The sequence below is a fragment of the Bradysia coprophila genome, unplaced genomic scaffold (assembly GCF_014529535.1).
Source record: "Bradysia coprophila strain Holo2 unplaced genomic scaffold, BU_Bcop_v1 contig_70, whole genome shotgun sequence".
Classification (NCBI taxonomy): Eukaryota; Metazoa; Arthropoda; class Insecta; order Diptera; family Sciaridae; genus Bradysia; species Bradysia coprophila.
In genome coordinates, this window is record NW_023503941.1 from 2,921,820 (window position 1) to 2,946,084 (window position 24,265).

General features: G+C 38.4%; 2 protein-coding genes across 6 annotated transcripts in view; one reads left to right on the forward strand and one right to left on the reverse strand.

Annotated features, from left to right (window-relative positions):
* The first annotated feature begins 570 nt into the window (after window positions 1–570).
* LOC119083647 (serine-rich adhesin for platelets) overlaps window positions 571–24,265 on the forward strand; it is a 136,066-nt gene continuing 112,371 nt past the window's right edge. For 3 of the 5 annotated variants that reach the window (XM_037193418.1, XM_037193417.1, XM_037193421.1), the window contains exon 1: window positions 571–1,433. The gene's annotated coding sequence lies outside the window, so the exon portion shown is untranslated. Of the gene's footprint in view, window positions 1,438–24,265 lie in introns of all 5 variants that reach the window. The other 2 variants (XM_037193419.1, XM_037193420.1) reach the window with 2 other exon arrangements.
* On the reverse strand, window positions 11,007–11,782 carry LOC119083722 (cytokinesis protein sepA-like). The gene is made up of 2 exons (XM_037193518.1): window positions 11,647–11,782; window positions 11,007–11,587 (listed from the first exon to the last, which is right to left on the reverse strand). Exons 1-2 carry the CDS (start codon window positions 11,695–11,697, stop codon window positions 11,012–11,014), a joined length of 627 nt encoding a protein of 208 aa, XP_037049413.1. The 5' UTR covers window positions 11,698–11,782; the 3' UTR covers window positions 11,007–11,011.

Consider the following 24,265-nt stretch of genomic DNA (forward strand, 5'->3'; position numbering starts at 1 on the left):
TCATTTTCATGCTTACTAGTTCATTTTCCATGAATTTATCTAAACGTTTTAATTTAAAAAAAAAAAAGTTAAAAGGAACCTCCAGCCGAGCCGTTTTAAGCCGGCTCAAGCCGACTTTTTCGCCGCCGCCGAGAAATTTTTTTCGGCTAGCCGCCGCCGAGGTTTCTCCGTCGGCGCTCATGCCTGAACAGGAATATTTTGTGATAAGCGTAATTGAACGCAAAAAACTATAAATAAAACCAAAATGAACGTGGTAATGGGAAACGTCCATAAACTACCGGCGATGGAGCATTGTTCTAAAAATAACATTTTCAATCGACAAATAAAAATGCGGAAAGCAAAACGCACAACAGAGCGTTTTACTTCGGACGCTTAGCACAGTTTTAGTTGTGGTACGCTATTGTTTCAGTGGCAAGTTAGAACAGTTACTCTGTGGGACAACAATAGATTACCAACACACTTGCGTTACCCTTATAACGAAGAAAAACCACCCTACAGTAACCAACAAAACATTTGCTACACAGCACTTACGCCAACACCACATCGATACCGTCGAAAAGGGAATATAAAAAAGTTTGCAATTAAAATCACTGCGCATGTTTCACACATTTCAATAGACTCGGAAAGAGGTGTACGGTACAATTCGATGTTTGTACATTTACACCGAATATAAGTGTTTAGTCGCGTACGGTACAACAACATTTTCCATACCCAATTTTCGTCCTCTGTGCATTTTCTTTTCTTGGAATCAAACAAAAAAGAGGAGATTTTGTGTACAGGTTCTGAATCCTGAAGTGTTCCAGCCGGGAGTGACGTGCTTTATTGCCGTGTGTGTATTTCTGTGCTTTTGAACCATTTTCGTTTTGCATACAAAAAAGCGTCGTCTCTCTGGTGGGACGTTGTGTTTGCCTTTTCGGCTTGTTTTGTGTAACACATATATTATCACCGCTCCTGATGAGCTCTGATTTGTGCCATTCATCGGGAATTTATTGAGCGAAAAATTGCTGTGTGCATAGACAATTAAACCGATTCGATATTTATTTACACATCGACGACGTTGATCGCACATTGGGAATGTTCATTCTATACTTGGGAATATTCATTCCACTGTTTCTCGGTACCACTTACAACACATAACAATTCATCATCATTTATAGCAGCAGCGAAAATCGAACACAATTCACGATATTTTTGATATTAAAATAGGAACAATAGTGTCGTTCGCTGAACATTAATTTATTTTGTTCGGTACATCAAGTTCATTGAATGGGAATCCGTTTCTCATACAAGTTTGTTCGACGCGGTGATTCGGAGTGTTAGATGAATTCTTGTGCGGTAATCTTCTATCAACTGTTTGTGTAAACATAACCGTCGAATGCCGTCATTTGTTTACGATACTTAATTGTATGCACGGATAACCTGAACATGCTGCTGTGAGTAAGTTTTTAAATTCTATTTTCCGAAGTTGAATTTTTGGAAGCTCGTTTTATTCCTGTCCACTATCATAGTTCAAAGCATACACCCACGCCAGGCCATTCGCCCGATGAACCTCTTGTTCATTAGGTGAAACATTTTTAAACAAACAGCAACCCAACGACACTCATATTATCGTCTCTCTGCTGATGATGACCGAAAACCCAAAGATCACACATTTTACGAATGAGTTCACAAACTCAAAGGCACCTCCCGATTCACCGGAGAATTTATTTTTCACTCATCCAGTCATTGTCTGCAGTAAAAACATTATTTGGGTCGGAAAAAAGGTAATAGCGCTACCACATGCTAGCAAAATCGTAACGATTGCATCAAAGACATCTCGTATTATGAACGACGATAACAACCCCACCGGGTTTTACGTTCAGGAGTTGTGTGTGTGTATATAGCAGAAAGCGTATTTTACGTCGTTCTTTGGATTTATTTCCGCTTTAATTGACTATAAACGCTCGTATAGCATAAAACACACTAAATCCGTCTCTCTCATCTCTTGCTCCTTTATCATTTTCAACTCGATTAGCCATTGTGATGGAAAATGATTTTATGCTTTTCACATAACAATGTGTTTGTATACGTTTTAATGAGTAGATTAAAAGTCACAAGCCTGGGACGTTGTGAGGACTTTACGATTAGCCATAGCTCTTCTCTGCATACCCTTATTAATAGTTTTGCACAATCGATGGGTTTATTGTCCGTCTATCATTTCTCACACTACTTTCTAAAAGTCTGTATCGCGTCAAAAAAAAATCAGTTTTATGAGGGTGGGAGAGAATGATATTCCCAAGTGCTACAACTCCTATTCTCCTATTGCGTAACAACTCCTCCGAAGCTAAAACTTCTCGAGAGTCTTGAAGTTTAAAAACTGACTTTTTGTTTCGTGATGGACACTCAGATGGCAATCCCCAGTAGACTGAATCAAAGCTCTTTCAAACCTTCGAGAGTCACAATTCCTCTAATTTTACAGCCGTTTCCCATTTCGAGTTAGAACTCTTTTGAGTCCTCGAGTGTTAGAATTCTTGTGAGTCCTCGAGTATTAGACCTTAAGAGCCCGCGAGTCCACAAGTTCTACAAGTTACGGAGAACCACGAGCTCGTTATGGTCACAATCTTTTCTGAAAATTACGAATTGTCGAATCGTCGAACAAATATTCTGATTTTACTCGGTTATCGAGTACTACTCGTCAACTTACCGCTACTTTCAACAAAACAATTTAATGGAAAAATGATTTATCGAACAATTGTAGCAATGACCTCCCGTATGTGGTTCCAACAAAAGGAAAGAGTCCATCAAAATGTTCATAAACTGTTCCAACATTTATTCGAATCACTTGAGAAACGGTTTAGATGGTTAGAGCCACTGTATACCCATAAAATTGACTGCATGCGAAGTTAATAAAAGAAAGTTTTGTGTAGCGAAAGTTTGAATTGACTCTCTCGTCTCGAAATTCAAAGGAGCACATTCACAGTGTGTTGTCTCTCGTTTCGTTTCTTTTTTGTATTCAAAACTTTTCTTTATTGAATGCATATTGTGTGTACGTGGCCGATGTCTTACTGAGTTAAAAGTTTGCCTTTTCATATATTCCGATTTATATCAAATTGAAAATGTTGTTCATATCAGAGGCGTCAATCTTCGCTTGGGTTATTGGGATTTGGGATGTTCATGTGAAATATTTAGCTTTTTTTCTCGCATCGAATGGTTTCTGACATACAATTCAGTTAAAGGAACATTTTTAGCTAGCAAATCGACGTGGAATTAAATTCCGGGTAACGAAAAAAGGGTTCAACAACATGACAGAAACTGTATCGATTTTATATCACTGACTGTTGTTCAACTTGAGAAAGTCGACAGGGGTATTACAAGTCTGCAGTGTACAAAGGATACCAAGTCAAAGAGGATCGTCCGAAATTTGTCGAAGTTGAGCCATTAATCCGTACTTTAATTCGAAATATTCTTCAGCTTAGTTTTAGGATGCGTTCTTTTGGATTCTAAAGTATTTTACGCAGAAGGTAGCCTGGTCAATCCGGTACCATCATATGTCTGTGATATAATACTCTTTGGAAGGAAAATCTTATTCCAAAACAGTGTTGTGGGTTTGCCTACTCCACGAATCAAAGAACGCAGCCCATTGCCTAGCTGAAGAGTATTTTGAATTAAAGTACGGAACAGACATTCGATTTGGAAATCTGTCGAATTACAGGCGATGACCGTACGTTGGTCTTTCACTACGCTCCACGTTTATACTCGATATGCGCACTCGTATACGTTCACATCTCGTAAAAACTTATTTTATTTTGTTCAGGCCATTGAACTGTGTAGCAGACTTTGCTTCAGTTTCAGTAGCTTATTGATATAAGTAGCTCCCTTGGAATTATATAACTACAATCCTGGTAAATAATTCAGTAATTACGGACGGTATTTGCCATCAGTATGTTTCCCATCGAATTACTCGGATCGAATTAATATGAATTAGTCTCAAGTTTATGAACATTTATAGCACACTCCTCCCCATCCGTATTTTATACACATCCCAATCCAATATGGCATTAAACGATCAGATAGAGAAGCTTAAGGTGGGTATTATAATGTATTCGGTGAGAACAATGATTGAAATTTATCAAAATGAAGGCAGCCATCCAGCGGGTGGATATACTGCACACAACCAAATTGTCATGTACCGAAAACTTTGGCAATTATTTTGTTGCCACTGCTCTCACATTATGGCTGGAGGAGTGTAATAACAATGCGATACAAATTCCTTCGTCATTCTCATGTTATTATTACATGAAATATTGTTTGGATATTGTGTACAACCTCCACCCAGCCGAATGATATTTTGGGATGGAAAAGTTTCCGTAAACGAATCACTCTATGAAAATGATGAACAATTTATTGCAGAATATTGTCTTCAGGGGTGCTCGAAAGTCGAAAAGTTTTCGGTGAAATGGTTTTGCTCTCATAAAATGAAATTAAAACAAATGTTTGGATTTATTCAATTAATTATATTTTGTGTATGGTTGAGGGTGGCGGAGGTGGGGAGATTGCTGGAGTATTTTTTTTTAAACACTCAACGGAATAACGGCGAACAATGAAAAGTTGTTTGAGAACGATTCTTTTTTCCATGGAAACTATTGTTAAGCTCAGTATTTCTCTTAGACCCCTTGAATCATATTTTTCCGGAAATTTAACCAGCACAGTCTTGCTACGTCTGTACCAAAACCACTGGCAACATAGAACCGAGGTTTTAATTGTTCCGAGCTTTCTGCAGTTATGCCATAGACCACAGGTGTCCTCGATTGACAACGCACATACAATTGTATGACTTGGTTGATGAAACGGAAAAACCATTTTTCGTTTAATGCAGCATGTATGACAACATTAAGAGGAATGGACCCTTTGTAAATTTGTAGCCTACATTTAGGCGGGAAAATATTTATTTTTTGATGATTTCTCTGAACCAAAATGTTTTTTTGAAAAAGTAAGGCCATTAAAGACGCAAAAATGTGTTACTTTTAAAGGAAAAATTGGTTTATGTGTTTTGCAAAGGTTTCTACAAGTGGGTTAAGTTATGATTCACAAACCAGCCCTTAAAAGTAACACATTTTTGAGTCTTTAATGGTCTTACTTTTTCAAAAAAAAAAAAGATTTTGGTTCAGAGAAATCATCAAAAAACGAATATTTTCCCGCCCAAATGTAGGCTACGCAAAGGGCCCATCGCTCTTAATTGTATGGATAGACTGACATGCTACGTGCTACACATAAACTACCAAGTCAATTATCTCTAAAGAAATATTCGCAAAAGACCTAAAGGTCAAATGTTAGTCTTTCGGTTGTTTCAATGCTCTATATACTCTCCAAGATGATATTTTTCAAAAATATATTAATTTTCTGATTTCTTTGGTGGCTCTCTCTGCACTCAAAATAATTTTCATGTGACGGGACCGAAAATTATTTTTCATTCAGGCGGACCAAAAACACCAGGTACAACAAAACAACAACTTTTTCATGCTTCGGGGCCGAAAATGAGGGCAATTTTTCGAATTTTCTCGGGTTTCCGGCCCTCTGCATGAAAACTCACATGTGCACCTGTTTGGGACGGTTGATTTAAGGCACTTTCGCTTGTAGACCTCACTTCGTTCGGCCTACAATCCGCGAAATTGCCAAAAATCAATCGTCCAAAACAGGTACACAAATGACTATTTCTCTCACCTTTTTTCAACTTTTCGTTCACACTCACGTTTTTTTGCGTATTGCTGAGGATTTCATGCAATTGCTGTGAACTATAATGAAATGTGATATTAACGTAGATTGCTTCGATTACTCACTCAAATATGAGTGAGAGAGCGGTCACCACAGTGTTTTGTTCGGAATGTGACTTTTGTTTTCGACCACGGTGATAAAAACGTTCTCGAACTCCGCTGCATTCCCATCCACCTGGGTCAAAAACAAACGTTTTTGATCCGATTGACGTGTACTATCAAATTTTTCTTGGATTTGGTCCCCTTACATGAAAGGTTGTAACCTGTTTTGAACGGTTGATTTGAGGTAATTCCGCTTGAAAAACTCACGAAATTACCTTAAATCAATCAGTCCAACAGAGGTACGCAAATAACTATTTTGTGTTTCGTTAGAATAACATGGCAAGTTCATTTAAACTGTTTCAAATATATAAATCTGGTCCGTAACACACTGGTACACCATCCCAACCAATCCCATTATTAATTTCGACTTTATAAATATTAAAACCACTCGCCTAATGAATCATGACCAATTTCCATAAATAAAATTTACCGAGAGAGCAGAGTTTTACTTCTCTTTGTAATCCATTCATTTGGAAGAGATGTAAATATTTAACATATTGCCCCGACGGACGTGTGTGTATGATGATAATAACACAATTATATTTTTGGCATATGTAACTAACTAAACTATTAAAATTTGATTATGAGTGTTACCATTTATTACACACACATACCAGTCGTTTCACAGATGTGATTTTCCGTTTATAGTTTTCAATTGTTTTCTTTTTCGGCAGCCGAAGGTTTCATATTTTCGGATTGCTTTTGATGCTTTCGAAATGCGAACAGTATTGCTACGGTAAGACAGATAAATTAGGACACGAAATTTCGAACAATTTATTGTAGACCCCAAGGTTATAATATATGAAGAGGTTACGCCGATCCGCGTCATTTATTTCACTGAAGCCGCCAGAGTGTTTCCAAATTCCGAAAAGACGGCGAAAGGGAAAAATCATGGGAAAATCAACCGTTTGTCGGTCATTCTTTTTTGTTTGTTGTGTAGATGGCCCAAAGTCAAAAAATATTTCGAAAATATGAAAACCATCCCCATCCCATGAATCCGTTCATGAATTTGACCGTGCTTAGTATCAGTCGAAAGCAGAGCCTAATATTTGGGAATCGTTTTTGAGAATTTTTGGGAATTTAGGGAATTTTAGGGAATTTTTGGGAATTTAGGGAATTTTTGGGAATTTTTGGGAATTTAGGGAATTTTTGGGAATTTTTGGGAATTAATTCCCAAAATATCCCTAAAATTCCCAAAAAATTTCTTTTCTTTGCATTTTTATAATTAAATGCTCGTAAAAGATCAGGAAAAGTTCAAAAACCTTTAAAAACTATGAACAAGCAAAAAAAAAATTGGATTTTTTTTTGGAATTTTAGTGAACTTTTGAGAATTGGTTCCCAAATATTATGCTCTGAAGGATATAATACATAATATAATACATCTTGTCGATGTACTCGCACCAGCCAGGGCGTATACTCTACTTGTAGGTCTCTCCAAAGCCGACATTAGTACAACACCACAATAATTTAAGAGCAATCTACACTCCGACCCCCTATGAAATACATTTTTGATGATAACTTTTTATTCGAATTATTTTTGAAAAAAGTGGCCTCATCGTTTGGTGCCAGAACATATAAGGTTTCGATAGCCACTGGAATTGTCCAGATTGATGTAGTGTACTGAGAAACAATGAAAGTCTAGAACAGGTATGGTCGATCGGCGAATTCGTCTTAAACGCACTCACATTTTATGTCAAAATAATATGAAAATGAGTGCGTTTAAGTACGCAAATCAAATTTTTATGTCCTCCGGGCGGACAATAGACCATACCTGTTTTACACTTTCATTGCTGAGAAAAAACCCAAAACTCCTAAAATTTGTGTTTTTTGTGATATTTTTTTGGACTTTTGAGTTTTCTCGGCGTAGACTGCATCAATCTTGACAATAAACCGCGAGCCTTTGTCCATATTATTTTTATTTCAATGAACACATCAAAGACACACTGAAAATGTATATTGATATTGGAAAAGTGGAATTTGAAATTCTTAATTTCAGTTTAAAAAGCCGCTCCAATTTTCAAAAAATCTCGCGCTTGAAAAAAAAAAACAATTTCGTGACTTAACAAATTGGGATGTTTTATTTGTTGACAGTTTGTTTTAATTGTGATCACCGAGATAACCAAAAAACCAACACTAACAAACAAAATATTCCTATCAGCTGACAGATACCTTTCGATTCTTTAGAGTTTCCGTACGTGAGTTCATCATGGCAGTGATTTTTTTAATTAAATTCTATAAAAAAATAAAAAAAGTTTTTATTACAAAACTAAACTTTTATTAAAAAAGGCTCGCGGTTTATTCTGGTGGCTATCGAAACTTTATATGTTGTGGCACCAAACGATGAAACCACTTTTTTCAAAAAATATTCTAATAAGAACTTATCATCGAAAATGTTTTTCATAGAAGGTCGGAGTGTAGACTGCTCTTAAAATAATTATTTTTGAGTTATAGCCGCAAAAAGGTTTTCGGTACCCTCTGACATGCTTTCACCTTTGAACACTTTAACCGAAAATTTAAAAAAATGTTCGAAAAAAATGAAAGATACGATTCTCTAGAATTGAAGACGAATCTATCACTCCTTAAAATCGGAGACCACTTGTTCCCCTATCACCATCACCTCCAGTTTTGGCGATATGCCGCTTAAGCTCAATTTACTGAATAGATTATATTCAATATGTTCTGAAATATTTGTTGTTTTTTTTGGGAATTTTTGGGAATTTTAGGGAATTTTTGGGAATTTTTGGGAATTTTTGAGAATTTTAGGGAATTTTTGGGAATTTTGGGAATTTAGAGAAGTAATTCCCAAATAATAGGCTCTGGTCGAAAGGTAATTGCAATGACGTTCAAACGAGCTACATCTTGCTATTCGCCTAGTCGGTTGACCTGTAGCGGCGCCACATTTTTGTAAAGTACTTCATTCCTACTGGACTATTTTTTTGTGAAACAACTTCACATTGATTCATTCCTATGAAATGTCACAGCAGTGAAGTTGGTTCACATGAAAATAAGCGCAGTGACAGCAGTAATTTTATGAGAGAATGTACTAAAATATGGAAAAACTCTATTACATGTCTTCTTAGATTCTAAACATCATTCTCCTATACGCTTTGACTTCCCTCCGGACTTTTATGGCCGTACAAAGTCAGTGGCCTAAAATCCGAAAATTATGCTTCAGGTCCAGTGACGAATATTGCCAAATTCAAAAGCAATTCAGCCTTGGTCTGCCGATCCACATATCACACAGCTCTGACATATTTTTGCTTTTTGAGTGCGCTTCGCACGAGTACTCTGCTGCCAACCTGTGTTGATCACAAGTGAGATTACAGTCCACACTGTCGACACGCACTGCAAATCTACCGATGGTATGTATATCAAAGCGAAAATATTTAGGAGTACACAATGTCCATGTGAGAGACAACAGCTCTGTTTAAACAAACCGAATAAAATGTCGTTTTATGTGTCAATTTGAAATCGCTTAAAGCGAATGAATTGTGAGGTAATTGCATACCTGGTATACGTGTAATAGGTTTCTAACCCACAAGACGTGAGACTTGTTAAACCAATTTGTTGAACAGGCATCTGTGCGTACACGGCATAATCGTTTCAATCGTACTTTGCCGTTTCATTAGCATCTCCAATTACAATTTCATCGAAGAAAATTGTATTGTGATATTCGTGCGCTGACTTCCTGTTGTAACAATTTTTTTTCCCCGCATCTTTCTTGAATGAGAGAATATTATAAATACATACACTGCCGGGAACACCATATTACTGTGTAGACACGCTGCATGGAAAATGAGAGAAAAACAAAACAACAAAAAAAAAAAATTGAAATTTGTAATTGCGGATGGAACGTGACCAGAATGTGGATGCACTAATTTAATATGGAAAGGAGAGAACATAATCAAAAAGGAGAGAAACGACAAAGATAAATAAATTCCTGTCCCAAAGACAATTTAGTCAGCACAGGCGATTTATTGTTACTTGTGTTCCCGTTATAATGTACTTCTCAGTGAAACGATGTGTGCGGAAGTATATGGCAGGCCTTTTGCACATCTCAAAAGGTGTTTGTATGTAACGACGAGCCAATTCGTTTTGTTATCTCGGAATTATGCACATGGCACAAATGAAGTGGGCTTTCGTACATTATATTCCGTAAATGGCAGTGGTACGCGCCATGATTTTAAATTGTCTTTTAAGACTTCTGAACTGAAGGTGTTGGGTTCTAGTCCGTGTAAATAATGCATTCGGAGTCATGTGCCGGAGTACGTACTTAAGGTTTTCTAACAGCGTTAGATTATCATAGGAGAAGACGGAAATGCTACTCTTGTACGTGTGTGAGTTTCCCTTCTTAACAAGTCAGAACAAAACCGTAAAGTGCATTAGAACACTTTACATGCAAAACATGCCTGAACATGGTGTTAATGTTCAAGATAATTTGGGAATTTAATTGCTACACGATACTCTTACGTGCATTGTTCATTTTACGTAAGTTTTTTGCTTCAAACACCGGATTTCCCACTATTCCAAACAAGACACTTTCAAGCAATGGAAAGAAAATTTCGAAGTGAAACGGAAAGCAATCGGTAAAGAATCAAAATCGTTTGACGTAATAGACTAAAATCAATGCTTTATGTCGTTCTGAAATGCAGTTAGAGTTACCGACGATAGCCGCCATGTTTGTTTGCCAATGAAAAATGGCGATTGGTGTAACCTTCTCATACACAACCTTACCTAAAACAATGCCTGACCCAAAATCTGATTTGAGCGCTACAACCATTCCTTTACTCATAGCGCTTTCCACAGACAAATGATAATAGATGGCTCTGGCTTTCCAACACGCTCTTACATTATCGCACAAATTCCAATTAAAAGTGAGTACAAGCGATGTCCCATTTTTCGTAGTCTGTATAGTCGATTTGGATGGGCCCTATGTCGTCACAACCTTTGAGTCAATTTTGCTGGCTAACTCGATGTATCGTGATGACGCACATCCACGTTCTGCAAGACGTCACGAATAAAAGAAACTTTCAAATTTTAATTGTTTTTTATTGTGAATCTGCTCTGCATTGAGTCTACTCCTGCAGGCTACATGTCAACAGTAATTTTTGAAAATTTCTGTCAACCTATTTGTACAGAGTCTTGTTGATTCAATCATTTTAAAAGAATGGATGAGTGCTGACGACAGGTCCCGGCAAGTTGATGGTATCTTGAAGCACGTCCCAATGTTCGTGAATAATGCCACATTCAAATCGGAAAATGTCCACAATGGCGAATACGCTGCCCAATCTAGTGATTGGGAATTTGCTGTGGACCCAAACAAAGTCTCCTGCCGAAATCATTCGTTGAATTTCCACATTTACCGGTGGCCCGCCCAAAGTGCCAGTTGTTACAAGCTCTACAACCTGGTCGCGACCGTCTCTATCGAATGGATTGTGTTCAATGTGATTGAGAGCATAGTACTTGTCGATGTTGCTAACATTTTTCTGGCTGAACACTTCGCTGTATACTTTACGGAGAAGTGCTTCGTTGGCGGCAGGGTTCGGTATGCAACCACCAGCATCTAAAACTGGTGGCGGTCCAGGTGGAGGACTTGGTGGTGATGGAGGAAGTGGATTACAATTTGGTGATTGTCCTGAACCGCCGAAGAATGGTGGTGGTGGTGGTGGTCCGAATCCTCGTGGAGCTCCGAATGGCGGTGGACCCCAGTTTTGTGCTTCAGGTGAAGCATAAACCTGAGCATTAAAATTATTTACAAAATTTAATCAATCAATCAACTGACGGCAGAAATTACCTGACAAACTACAACAGCAGCAAATAAAGCAATTGATATTTTCGACATCATAGCTTCAATTGATGTGAAAGACAAATTCGTTCGTCTTTTTATAATGCGCCAAACTTAATTCTAATTAATTTAGATTAATTCGAATCGAGTGTTAACAGTATTACATCTGCCGAAAAGCAAACATTCCGACAATATTCATACAGTCACTCTGGACGTCATAGATTATAGTACGGTGCTAGATACGAAGCGATTTTCAAAGATTTTGTGCGAGTCGAATTTTCGAAAATAAATTTTGTGGAAGGACTGAGACTGCGATGCACTATTCAACGTATTAATATTCCTTTCGCCCATTGACTGTCATTCTACTATTGACAGTACAGTACCATTAATTTGCAATAATTTGACGTCATTGTCATAAATAGATCGAAGCACTCGACCTTACAACTTTAACTGTGAGATATGCGCAAAATGGATTGATCTTAGCGAAGCGAAGCGTTTAGGAATGGTCTTTGACGAAAAGGCATGTCGTCCTTAATGATTGGACTACAACACCTAAATAATACCTACCCTTAAGCCGTACGTACTTTATGGATGACACCTAACCGTAGCATGTGCATAAATTTGATCAACAGAAGCTTCAGCAATTTTTTGAATTTTAAATTTCAATTTCAACAAGTGTGGTCTTAATGCATATTCTTTCATCAATATTTAACTTAACTTTTACGTCATAGATTGATATTGAAAATACGTTAGGTACGAATCTATGACGACAAATGATTCTATTTTTAAACTTTGAACATTGTCCGTATTTTCTCGATAAACACTCAATTCAATGTTCAATTGTACGACTTTTTAGTCTGAACATTGCAGACATAGTCCAGTAACCATAGAAGTGCCCGTGTCCATGAAAGGTGCACAGCACGGGATGTCTTGGGTGATTTGGATAGCCCTTGATTGGTACCCTGAAAAAGAAAAGTTCGGGTTCCAAGCTGAGATCCTGTCAGTTTTCGGGAAGAGGAAGGGGTAAGTCTGTAGTGCATTATCTCAGTTTCCTACCCTTTTCGAACCCTCTGGACAAAATATTTCGTATTATTATGGATGACGTCGATAGTGAATTAAATTTCCTACAACAAAGAAGTTTTTTCAAATTTTTTGGACAACACAGGGTGGTCCAAAAATGTGGTCAAGGGGAAGAAATATTTTGAAACAATTCTTGTGTAACAATTATCTATCGGCATCATCCATAATAATTTGAAATATTTTGTTCAGAGTGTTCGAAAAGGGTCGGATACTGAGATAGTGACTTCCATCTACTTTTCCCGAAAACTGACAGGATTTCATCTTGGCACCCGAACTTTTCTTTTTCATGGTACCAAGGGCTATCCCAATCACCCAAGACATCCAGTGCATCTTTCATGGACATGGACACTTCCATGGTTACTGCATTTCCACTCAGTGTGATTTGCGGGAATAATTTTATCTATTTTATCAGTGGCTACTACATTGGTGTGTAATCAGCGGAAGATGTACCAATGACATAGTGCAGTGTTTACAAAAGACAAATTGCCACCTATAATGGTTACCAGCTGGTGCTTTAAAAAACGATTGTGACACCATTTGGGTACCATTATTTAAGATATTCAAAGTTTGGAATGTCTGTGGAACTTTGTCTTTAGCCCCGTACGAAGTACGAAGGGGCTTATAGGATTACGATGCCGTGTGTAATTGATGGAATTCGAAGCAGACGGTAAGGGCAAAGTGTTTGCCTATGTTCATAGATAACGAATCCGCAATAAAAATTTTGTCTGTCCGTCTGTCCGTCTGTCACGTCAATATCTTGAGTAAATCAAATCCGATTTCAAAAAATTTTTTTTCCCTGAAAGGTAGTTGAAATAGTGAGGCTAAGTTCGAAGATGGGCGATTTTGGGTCGACCCCTCCCGAGCTGGGGCCCCATAAGTGATTTAACGTTTTCCAAAGATTTCTCTGGCCATTTAAAGGCTACACTTGTAAGTGATACATCAAATGAAAGGTAATTACAATACCTATCCACAAAAAAAAAGTTTATGGAAATTGGATGACCGACTCGTGAGTTAGACCCCTTGGTGTGAACTAGGTACAGGGCGGCAATCCGTTTTTGCTTGTAGGTTAGTCAAATTTGAACGGATTTAGATGGATTTTGATTTATTAGATAGGTATTGACCGTACCAATCAGGGAAAAAAAAGTTTATGAAATTCGGTTTACCGGAGCGTGAGCTAGGTCTCTTGGAGTGAGCTTATATGTGGCTACTCGGCCGTACAGTGAAGGTGGTGTTTTTTGTTAATATCTCGAGCAAAATTTAACCGAATTTCATGAATTTTTTTTTGTTTGAAAGGTACTAACGAATGTAAAGCAGCCGTTGTACTTTCCACCTCCTAACAAAATGGCCGTCGGCCGCTATTTTGGATTTTTGTAAAATCAATATAAATAGGTGAAAATGATAATTCCAAAATCACTGATCAGTGGGAAGTGTAGTTTGTGTTACTTTTGAAAGGAACGTCGTACGGGGCTTCGTAATTGCGCTATGCGCAATTTTTAAGACGTACACATTGCATAAGAATTTTACGACGTTTAAGTCACGGGCGCAATAGGCTTACGGTAAGAGTAGGGCGACGGACGAAGTAGGGTCACGTGCGCAATAGATGTACTGGTTTCTACGGGGCTCAGTCGCAGCAAACGCTCCGACTGTTCTGACGGCTCGTTTAGTCATGAAACTTTGCGCTGACAGTATGAGAGGTGACGTTAGCTCATACCTTGAGTATATGTAGTTGACTTTATAAATAAAATGTTGCGATGCCGAACCCAACTTTATACATTAGATTAGCAAAACTAAAACGAAACGAAAATGAATTTTCTCTTACTCTCTCTCAGATAATGCAATTAGACGGAGTACTTAAGTATACTTACGAGTTGTACCATTCATGGAAATAGTTACCTCATAATTCCAACGGAACCACAATAAAACGGAATACGAAAATGTTCCGTTATGTAACCAAACGCCGCCGACACGCATTCACCGGCATAATGTTTTCTGAGTTTTGGATAAATTTCGATGGAAAAAAAGTGGAAGAAAAGAAAATTGAAGCAGTTCGTTTAATGGGTGGTATGTGCACGGCCATTTATCTTAATCTATTCTAATTGGGTTTTTTTTTACTGCTCTGCTCTTAATGAATTTTATGGAGACTTCAGAAAGATTTTCTCTGTCAGTTCGTTTAGGCCGTGTTTATTATATGAAAACGAAAAATTACAACAATTTGAAACGACTTTTGTTGGTTTATGTGAGTGGAAGGGCACACTCAATAAAAACGAGAAATTTGTTAAGTTCCATATAATTAGCCGTCTGTGCTCTTTTAGGCACATTTTTTGAGGGTCGCTTTTCATGAGTATCTTCTGAAAAATTGTGAAACTTTTTATTAATGTCGTTTGGAGCTTATACTGGATTAAGTTGGTGGATCATGCTTCGCCGACTGAATCTACAGCCGTTCACAATTGTGAATTGTTTAGGCCTAAACCGCTCTTCACTCCGTTTAATGACCCTTTTCAAAAAACATACACAATTACTCTCAATCTTTGTGTCTCTCTCTTTCCATTATTGTAAAACGCTTTACGATCGAAAACGGAGAACTTTTTTGTAAACGGATACTGTGCGATTCGTTCTTAAGCCCTGACTTACACTTACGAAAAAAGCATTCAGCTTTCTCTTTAAACAATAGAAAGGAAGCGTAAGTTGAATTCACAGCCGTCCCTTTTGCCTTCGTTTAGCTCTCAGTTTACGTGACGTTTACGTTTCAAAATGTAGCTCTCCACGGTCGTCAATTTTACAGCCGTTTTTCCTCCGTTTTCCGTCGTAACATTGAAAATTGGAATTAAAACAATGCAAAAGCCATCTAAACAATAGAAACGGCATGTAATAGTCCGACTGTCACAGTCTTCCGTTTTGTCACCGTGCTCTATTCAGCCTTGACTTGATTTCGACTTACCAAAAGAGAGACTCCGTGTGAGAGACAAACTGGAATTTTTTTCAATTTTTGCTTTGCCACGCTCTCTCACGGCTGTACCATGGAGTACTTTTTGTTGAGTGGAAACTTTAAATTTGTTTCGTTTTCACGACTTTGCTAAATTGTGAGAGAAAATCATAAAATTTGTCTAAGATGCTGCGGCAAAGTGCTCAATCTACTACTATCCATCTACTACTACTGTGTTGCACAGGAACTTGCTACATTTAGCTCCAAAGCCTGCCGACTCGACGTGTTATGAGTGAATTCGCCGGGACTCACTGAAGATGAAAATCGTCCCTCGATCTCATTGGGTATCTATGCACTAATAACCTCTCAATCAAAAGTTACCACTTGCATCTGATGATGGGGCAACAAACCGTTTCTCAATATGGAAATAAACGGTAATGTCGTAGCGTACGCGTTTTGTTTAACGCCTCACCAGTCCAATCAGTGCCGCACCGGGAATTCGGGGAGGGATTCTCGAAGGGCATTTTGCAGTGATTTATTTGTAAAATTTAAATCTCATTTATTACTGAAATGTTCCCTTTCCATTCGCCTATGACATGGTTGCTCACCTGTTTGTGGAAGGTGTTACCAGAGATTCGAACCGTAAACAAGTCAAGGTCTTGATATCAATTTGAAGCGGTCAGTAATAACGTGTCCTGTGTCAAGTAAAATGAATTTGCGCCTGAGGGAACTATGAATTTTCTTTACGTTTCCGATGCATTGGGTTTCATGCAAGTTTTACAGTTAGGTCTTTGTAACCAACCATTTGATAAATAAATTTTAATAATCTGGCAATATAGTCTTTTGGGTTCAAGAGCTGCTGTGTCGTAAGCAGAACGAAAGCATATGATGGTCCTACTTTTTCAACAGAAAAAAAACTTTTGGTTCAAAGAAACCGTCGAAAAACGAATACTTTCCGTCTTTAAAGGTCAATTTATTGTTCATTCCGAAAGAAACAAATTTTTATTTTATTTTGCTCGGCCGACTTGCGGTTGCATTTAGTCGCTCGTCCAATTTACCGTTTGTCAAAAATTGGTTTCATCGGTATGTAAGAGGGGGCCATTGTGTCCGGTGAATCCAGTAACACTTCGTAGTCGGTTTCGCCTTGCTTGAAATAATTCGGTTGCATTGCAACGTACTGTTGATTTAGGTCACTGTAGTGCTGTGAAACAAATCAACACCAAAACGTTACACGCCACAAAAAGCATCAATTTCCTGTCTGTGAATGAATATTCACCTCAGCTTGTCCATCTTGCAGTAGTTTTCCGAATTTCTCTTGCAAATCATTGAATGTTGGCCTCGTTTCCGGATTCACATTCCAACAGTTCAACATGATGCAGTAGACCTAAGACGATATTCGTAAAATGATTTCGCAGAACCGGTAAAATGTGAAGGACACGTTTGTACCTCTTCCTTTGCATGTTCTGGTTTATCCATACGATAACCGTCTGTTAGTTTAACGAATAAATCGTGATCGGCGTTCATGCCGGGATATGGTGTTTGTCCTAAAGTAAACAGCTCCCACCTGGAAATAAAGTGCGTCCACAAGAAATGCGAACTGCGGCAACACACAATAAATCAGTCCAACACTTACATAAGAACACCGAATGACCAGACATCGGTGAATGTGCTGAATATCTGGTCGCGAATCGATTCAATGGCAAGCCACTTAAACGGCAGAGGTGTCTGTGAAAAGCCAACGCAGTTCAAAAACGAAAAATTTAATTCGTTTGTCTGTTGTGGTACACTCACCTGGCCCTGCTTCACATAATTACAATATTTGTACATTGACCTTGCCAAACCGAAATCGCATATCTTAACGACATTACCATCACACAACAGAACATTACGAGCGGCCAAGTCACCGTGAAGCACTTTTCTCGATGACAAATATTCCATTCCCCTCGCAATTTGGAACAGCCAACAGACTAGATCTGTCGTCGTGATTGAATTCACCGATGCACCGACATCTGTACCTACTGGGATGTCAACGGTAATTATTGAGCAGACACACAATTTAAAGAACTGCCGGATTTACCATTTGTTGCTTCCGTAATTTCGGCATTTTCTAGATACGTTCCATCACTTTGGTTGTGACTGAAACACGGTCTTATGTATTTTAAATTGCTCTGTTCCTTGCCTACCACGATGGCCGGATGAATGGAATCGTTTTCGATGTTCACTTGATCCACGAACAAATTCCGGTTTTCGGACAAAAAAGTTTGCAAATTTCCAAAACGACAAAATTCTACAATGAGCATCAGTTCGCCTGGTTGACGGCATTTTTAATCGGAAAGAAGATTGTTTTAATGTTAAAAAATTTTTGCTGATTTTTCTTACGCTTCACAATATTCTTGGTGACGGCGCCCAGTAAATTGACAACATTCAAATGCCGTCCCATGTGAACCATTATCTTCAGTTCCGTAACCAACGCAACGACTTCCTAAAATTGAATCTACTTTCGCCAGAACCTACGAATTGTTAGTAAATGTGCGCTCACCTCATTTCCGGCCGTTTCTTTAAGCTTTTTCACAGCGACCACGGTTTCATCTTCCGTCGCCAATATTCCAATAGCCAGTCCTTTTAATACAACACCAAACGCGCCACATCCTAACATCTTTCCTGATGACGCAGTAATTTGATTACTGTTATTCGAAGCATGAGCTGGAAGATCTTACCCAACTTCAGATTTTTCTTTGGAAACTCGTACTGTTCGTCATACGGCAGGAAATCAACTTGCTCGTGTAACGGCAAGTTTGGGTTTATGGCATCTGGGTTACCATCAAGATTGAAATCTTTCAATGCGTCCAATTCTTGCCGTAACTGGAAAGTGGGGGAAAAGTTAAATTATTGATTCAAGCACAGGACCACCTCGTCATACTTTTCGGTTTCGTAGAACCGCATATACTGAGACAATGGTAAAGACTAGCGACATCAGTACAATTGCTCCAATTATCCAAGCGACATTTGTTAATCCGCCTGAAAGACAAAAAAAAAACAATTTTTTGGTTAATTACGTCAGGTGAGCAAGAAAGGCACTCGGCTCTATACTTTTGACTGTTAAGTTGAATATCTGCTGAGCCGATCCGAGACGATTTGATCCCATGCACTTGAAGTTGCCGCCATCACTGAGGTCTGTTTTGATAATGTCCAACGTTTTCATATCGTCAGCGAGTCTGTACTTGGTGCCGTTTCTTATCAATTCTACATTTTTGTACCACCGAATATTCGGACGCGGATGACCAATAATGTTACATGTCAATCGAATCGGTTCGTCCAACTGCACTTCAATCACATCTTTTGCGGGTACTGTGTTGTCCACTACCGGTTTTTGTGGTTCTTTGAGAGAAGAATTTAAATTTTGGAATGAGAGAGGAAGGTGCTTGGATAATGTGCATCTGTTTCACCGTAGACTTTTATGATCAACTCTTTAACTTCCAAAACGTTCGACTGTTCTGTATTGCTCATGTGACATTTGTATGTACCCGAATGGCTGGTTTTGATGGCATTCCAAGTAATACTTTCCTCGAACGAGTACGTCGAACGCAAGCTCTCAACTTTCACATCTAAGAGGAATTTGTGAAAATGTTATTGAGTCGGTCGAATCAATTCCACTAACCGTCACTCAATCGAACGGGTCGATCGTTAAGAGACCAGACTATTTCGGATAAGGTGTGTGCCGAAACTGCACACAAAATTGTCACATTATCACCGGCAACGATCTCCGTTTCATTATTCAATATCCGAACGTCGAATAAGCCGCTCTGTAAAAAACCAGAAAATCAACTTCAAAAGGCCGTTGGTGAAGGCAAGACCTTTTTACTTCAATATCTGTGACATAAAAATTTGCTTCAGAACTCCTTATTCCTTCAGAGTTAACTGCAATGCATTTAGCTATTCCAGTCTGTGTAGCGTTTAGCATTAAAACAGATGTTTGAGTTGAAAGTGACTCTGACGTTGTATTAACCGATTCTGCCTGCGAATTTTTTTTTCATTTATTTGCTTTGACATTGTGAGCCTAAACATTTGCCGAAGGTTCATTTCTTTTGACGAAGCAAAGCTGCTCAAAATACCTCAATAAAACGATATTTGTCGAGAAAATTAGTCTCCTATATCGTAAGGAAATATTGCTCCGCATTAAAACACTTGACGATAGAAAATCACTGTGAAAATGTATGAAAATCAGAAGGCCAATTAAATGAATTTGATCTAGGATACCCGAGAAAGGGCCTTAAATAGCGAGCAATTTGTATGAAACTTCGCATTCAATAAAAGTAAGTTTCACGGGACACAAGTCCCAAATAGAAGTCTTTTATTTCAAATCTCATACAAGTGGCGCAGCAGGAAGGATACAAACTGATATAATCAGTTTCAGCAGAAGTACGTGGACAATAGTGTGAAGTAATTAGGAAGGACTTGGCTGGCACTGCGTGTTGGAGTGTGGAACTCTCCAGTCAACCCTTTCTTATTTACTTTCATTGAGCGTTCACCGAGAAATTGGATCATTCGCTTTGGTGGTTCATTACGTCGTTGGTTACCAATACAGCCAAAACATTGGCTTCAATCTGGTCTGGTCATTCAATTCACAATACAACATAAACATTGGTTGTGGCTCGGTTGGATTTGGTCCGGTCGTTGGACTTGGCTAAGCAATAAAATCAAATCGAACTTGGTAGACCAAAAAAAAAAAAAAAAAAAAAAAAAAAAAAAAAAAAAAAAAAAAAATCAAATTTGTTTCAATCATCCAATCGTTGGGCGTGCTTTGGTTTAGTCCGTCGAAATCGTTGGCAGTGCTTTGCCGAATTATTGGTCTGAGTTTTAGTCTGGACATTCGTTTAACGGTACAGCCGAAAAAATCCATTTCAATTATTGGTCTGACCCAGTCGTTGTCCGGTCTTTGATCCGAATCATTGGCTGAGTTTTAGTCTGGTCTGGTCATTCGTTTAACGATACAGCCGAAAATTTAGTTGTGGCTTTATTTCAATTATTGGTCTGATCCAGTCGTTAGTCGGTCATTGGGTTTAAATATACAGATCGTCAAATTAGATAAATGCCCAAAATAAGAATTTCACATTTTACGACGAAAGGAATAGAAGTCACGAGTCACAATTCAACAACCGTAGCAAGTGGTACTAAGTCAACACAAGTCGAGTCAAAAATTGCGACACAACCCAATAGCAAAAGAGACCACTTGGTAAAACACCCAGTTAAAGTAAAGAAGGCGAATTTATTCAAGAAAGAGGCAGAATACGCAGAGAAACCAAGAAAAAAGGAATCGAAAATTATTCTGGCCGAAATTAAAAAAGGAGCTGAAGAATTTATAGAAGTTGGAAAAAGAATAGCAAGTCGAAGATGTCAAGAAAGAATCAACGAGGTTCTGTGCGACGTTCATTCACAAGATTGTATAATGAGCTCACAGCGGAAATGGCAAAAGATGACAACAAAGATGAAGACTTAATACAATCTCTTTGGAAACGGTTGGAAGACAGGTTCAATCAGTTGGAAAAGATGGACGACGAAGTAATGAGTGAATTATGTGAAAGAGGTGTTGGGGAAGCAGAAATGGACGAAGAGTACGATCAAATTCAAGAGTATCGAGATAAATGGACGGATCTGAATAGGTCAGAAGGTTTGATAAGACAGCAAGAAAAAGATCAAGCTGAATTGGCATCTGTAACGTCGCAAGTCTCAACATCGCTCAAAGACAAGTCCCGTTATAAATTACCAAAATTAAAATTGGTAGAATTTAATGGAAGTCCTCGAGAATGGCTGACATTCTGGAGTCAATTCAAAGGAATCAATGATGACGAAAGCATGTCTTCAGAAGAGAAGTTCCAATATCTCATTCAAGCAACTGTTGACGGATCAGTTGCTCGCCGGGTAGTGAAAAGCTTTCCTCCAACGGGCGAAAACTACGAAAAAGCAATTCAGCACCTCAAGTCACGTTTCGGTAAAGAAAACGTATTAGTGGAAGTATACGTTCGCGATCTACTGAAACTAGTGTTGAAAAATACAAATGGAGAACAGCGGCTATCATTGGCAACATTGTACGACGAATTAGAAACACAGTTGAGATCATTAGAATCACTGGGAGTCACCTCAGACAAGTATGCAGCAATGTTATATCCATTAGTCGAATCGTCACTTTCCGAAGAGGTGTTGGTTGCATGGGAACGAATCAGGAATCAGCGTGGTGCTGTAACGGATGAAGATGAAGACCAACTGAAACAATTGATGAAATTCTTGCAAGGCGAAGTGGAAAGCAGTGTTCGTTTGAGTATGGCAAAGCGTGGAGTGATTTCAGACGACGAGTCTGAAGAACCATCATCTAAGAAACAACGGAAAATAGTTTTCGAGACCGCAACCACTACCGATTTATTCAGCAAGTCTTCTACGACAAACAAGTGTATTTTCTGTGGAAGGTTACACCAGAACTACGATTGTACAACGAAGCTGACATTGAATGAACGTTATGCAAAAATACGTGAAGCTGGAAAATGTTTCAAATGTCTACATGGAAATCATTTGGCAAGAAATTGTAAATCTTTAGTAAAATGTACGTCATGCTCTGGAACCCATTATAAGCTTCTTTGTACGAAAGACGGAAAGAGACCATTAAAGGAAATAAACGCTTATTCTGCCTATTCCGATGTTGATAATACTATATTGCAAACACTTCTCGTCAACATTGTCAGTCCAGTCAAGACACAGGCCGTAAGAGCTATGATTGACTCGGGGTCAGGTCGCTCGTACGTAACAAGCGCAGCTGTTAATAATTTTGGGTTGAAGTCCGTAGGAACCATAGAATTGGCTCATTCATTATTTGGTGGCTATGTTACTAGCCTGAAGAAACATTCAGTATATGATGTCGAGGTAATGAGCATTGATGGTAGTTTTGGAATACAGTATCGATTGATAGAAGTGGAGAAAATTTGTGGAACAATTGATCCTACTCCAAGTGGACCATGGTTAAATGAGCTAGCGTTGAAGGGTATCCAACTGTCTGATAAAATACAAACGGAATGTCCGATTCATATGTTAATTGGAGCAAACATCGGCAGTAAATTATACACGGGAAAATTGTACGAAACCAAAAGTGGGCTAGTTGCGTTTGAAACAAGGTTTGGTTGGACATTGATGGGTGTTTTGCAAGAAGAAACGAACAGAGAATCTTCAAATATGGTATCCCTCGTACATTCAATGTACATCAGCACAGCCAGAGTACAAGAATTATGGAATTTAGACATCATTGGGATTCATGACCCGGCACAAGAAAAGACTAAAATAGAGTTACAGAAATCCGCATTGATTCATTTTGAAAGCAACGTATCGAGATGGTGCGATGGAAGGTACGAAGTTTCTCTACCATGGATTGAAGGACATCAACCTGTGTCAAAAAATAAAGAAGTTGCTGAACGGAGACTACATTCATCATGGTCCAAGCTAAGTAACATTAACAAGACGGAGAGTTATCAAAAGGTTTTTGATCAATGGCTGGAGTTAGGTATTATCGAAGAAGTTATTGAGGAAAACGAGCCAAGCACAGGAATTAGCTATTTACCACACCATCCAGTTATAAATGAGAAAAGTTCCACTACACCAATAAGGCCAGTGTTCGATGCATCTGCAAAATCAAGAGGATGTCCATCATTAAATGATTGTTTGGAAAAGGGGCAGAATTTATTGCAAGAGATACCGTCATTGTTGGTTTTATTTCGAATGAAAAGATATGCAGCTATAGCTGACATAGAAAAAGCATTTTTACAAATCAGTGTAAAGAAGGAAGACCGAGACTATCTAAGATTTGTATGGTACAAATATGGAAAAATTATAATACTCAGACATTGCAGAGTCGTCTTTGGTATATCATCGAGTCCATTTCTTCTGGCTGCAACAATAAATCATCATTTGAAAAGAGTGAAAAAGGAATATCAAACCACAGCAAAATTGTTGCAGAAATCGACTTATGTAGACAATTGTTTGGTTTCAGTCGATACTAATCAAGAACGTGAAAAATTTATGAGAGAATCAACAGAAATCTGTGCAGAAGCAAAATTCAATCTTAGAGGTTGGGTATGGAATAGAGGTGAAGTCATTGCTGGGGATGTTGCCGGAGTCGGCTCACCGGAGTGCGGATTGGCAACAGGCAGCAATGCTTCTCAAGAAACCTCAGTGTCTGTACTTGGCCTCTTATGGAATGTTGTTGAAGACACTTTGTCACTGGATGTGCGAAAGATATTAAGTTTGGATGATGATACAGTCACGAAACGAACAATTCTAGCAGCAACACATCAAATTTTTGATCCCATTGGACTAGCAGCACCAGCAGTAATTGTTCCAAAAATGTTATTACAAGAATTGTGCAAGAAAAAGAAATTCAAATGGGATACACCTGTACCAGACGATATCAAGAAGAGATTTTTATCTTGGCGAAATAGTCTACATGTTTTGTCAGAGTTAAAGATACCACGATGGACAGGAAGACAAATAGGTAGTGAACTTTCGCTTCACATATTTACAGACGCAAGCAGCAAAGCATATGCCACAATAGCGTTCTTGAGAAGTAATTTTGAAGGTACAATAACT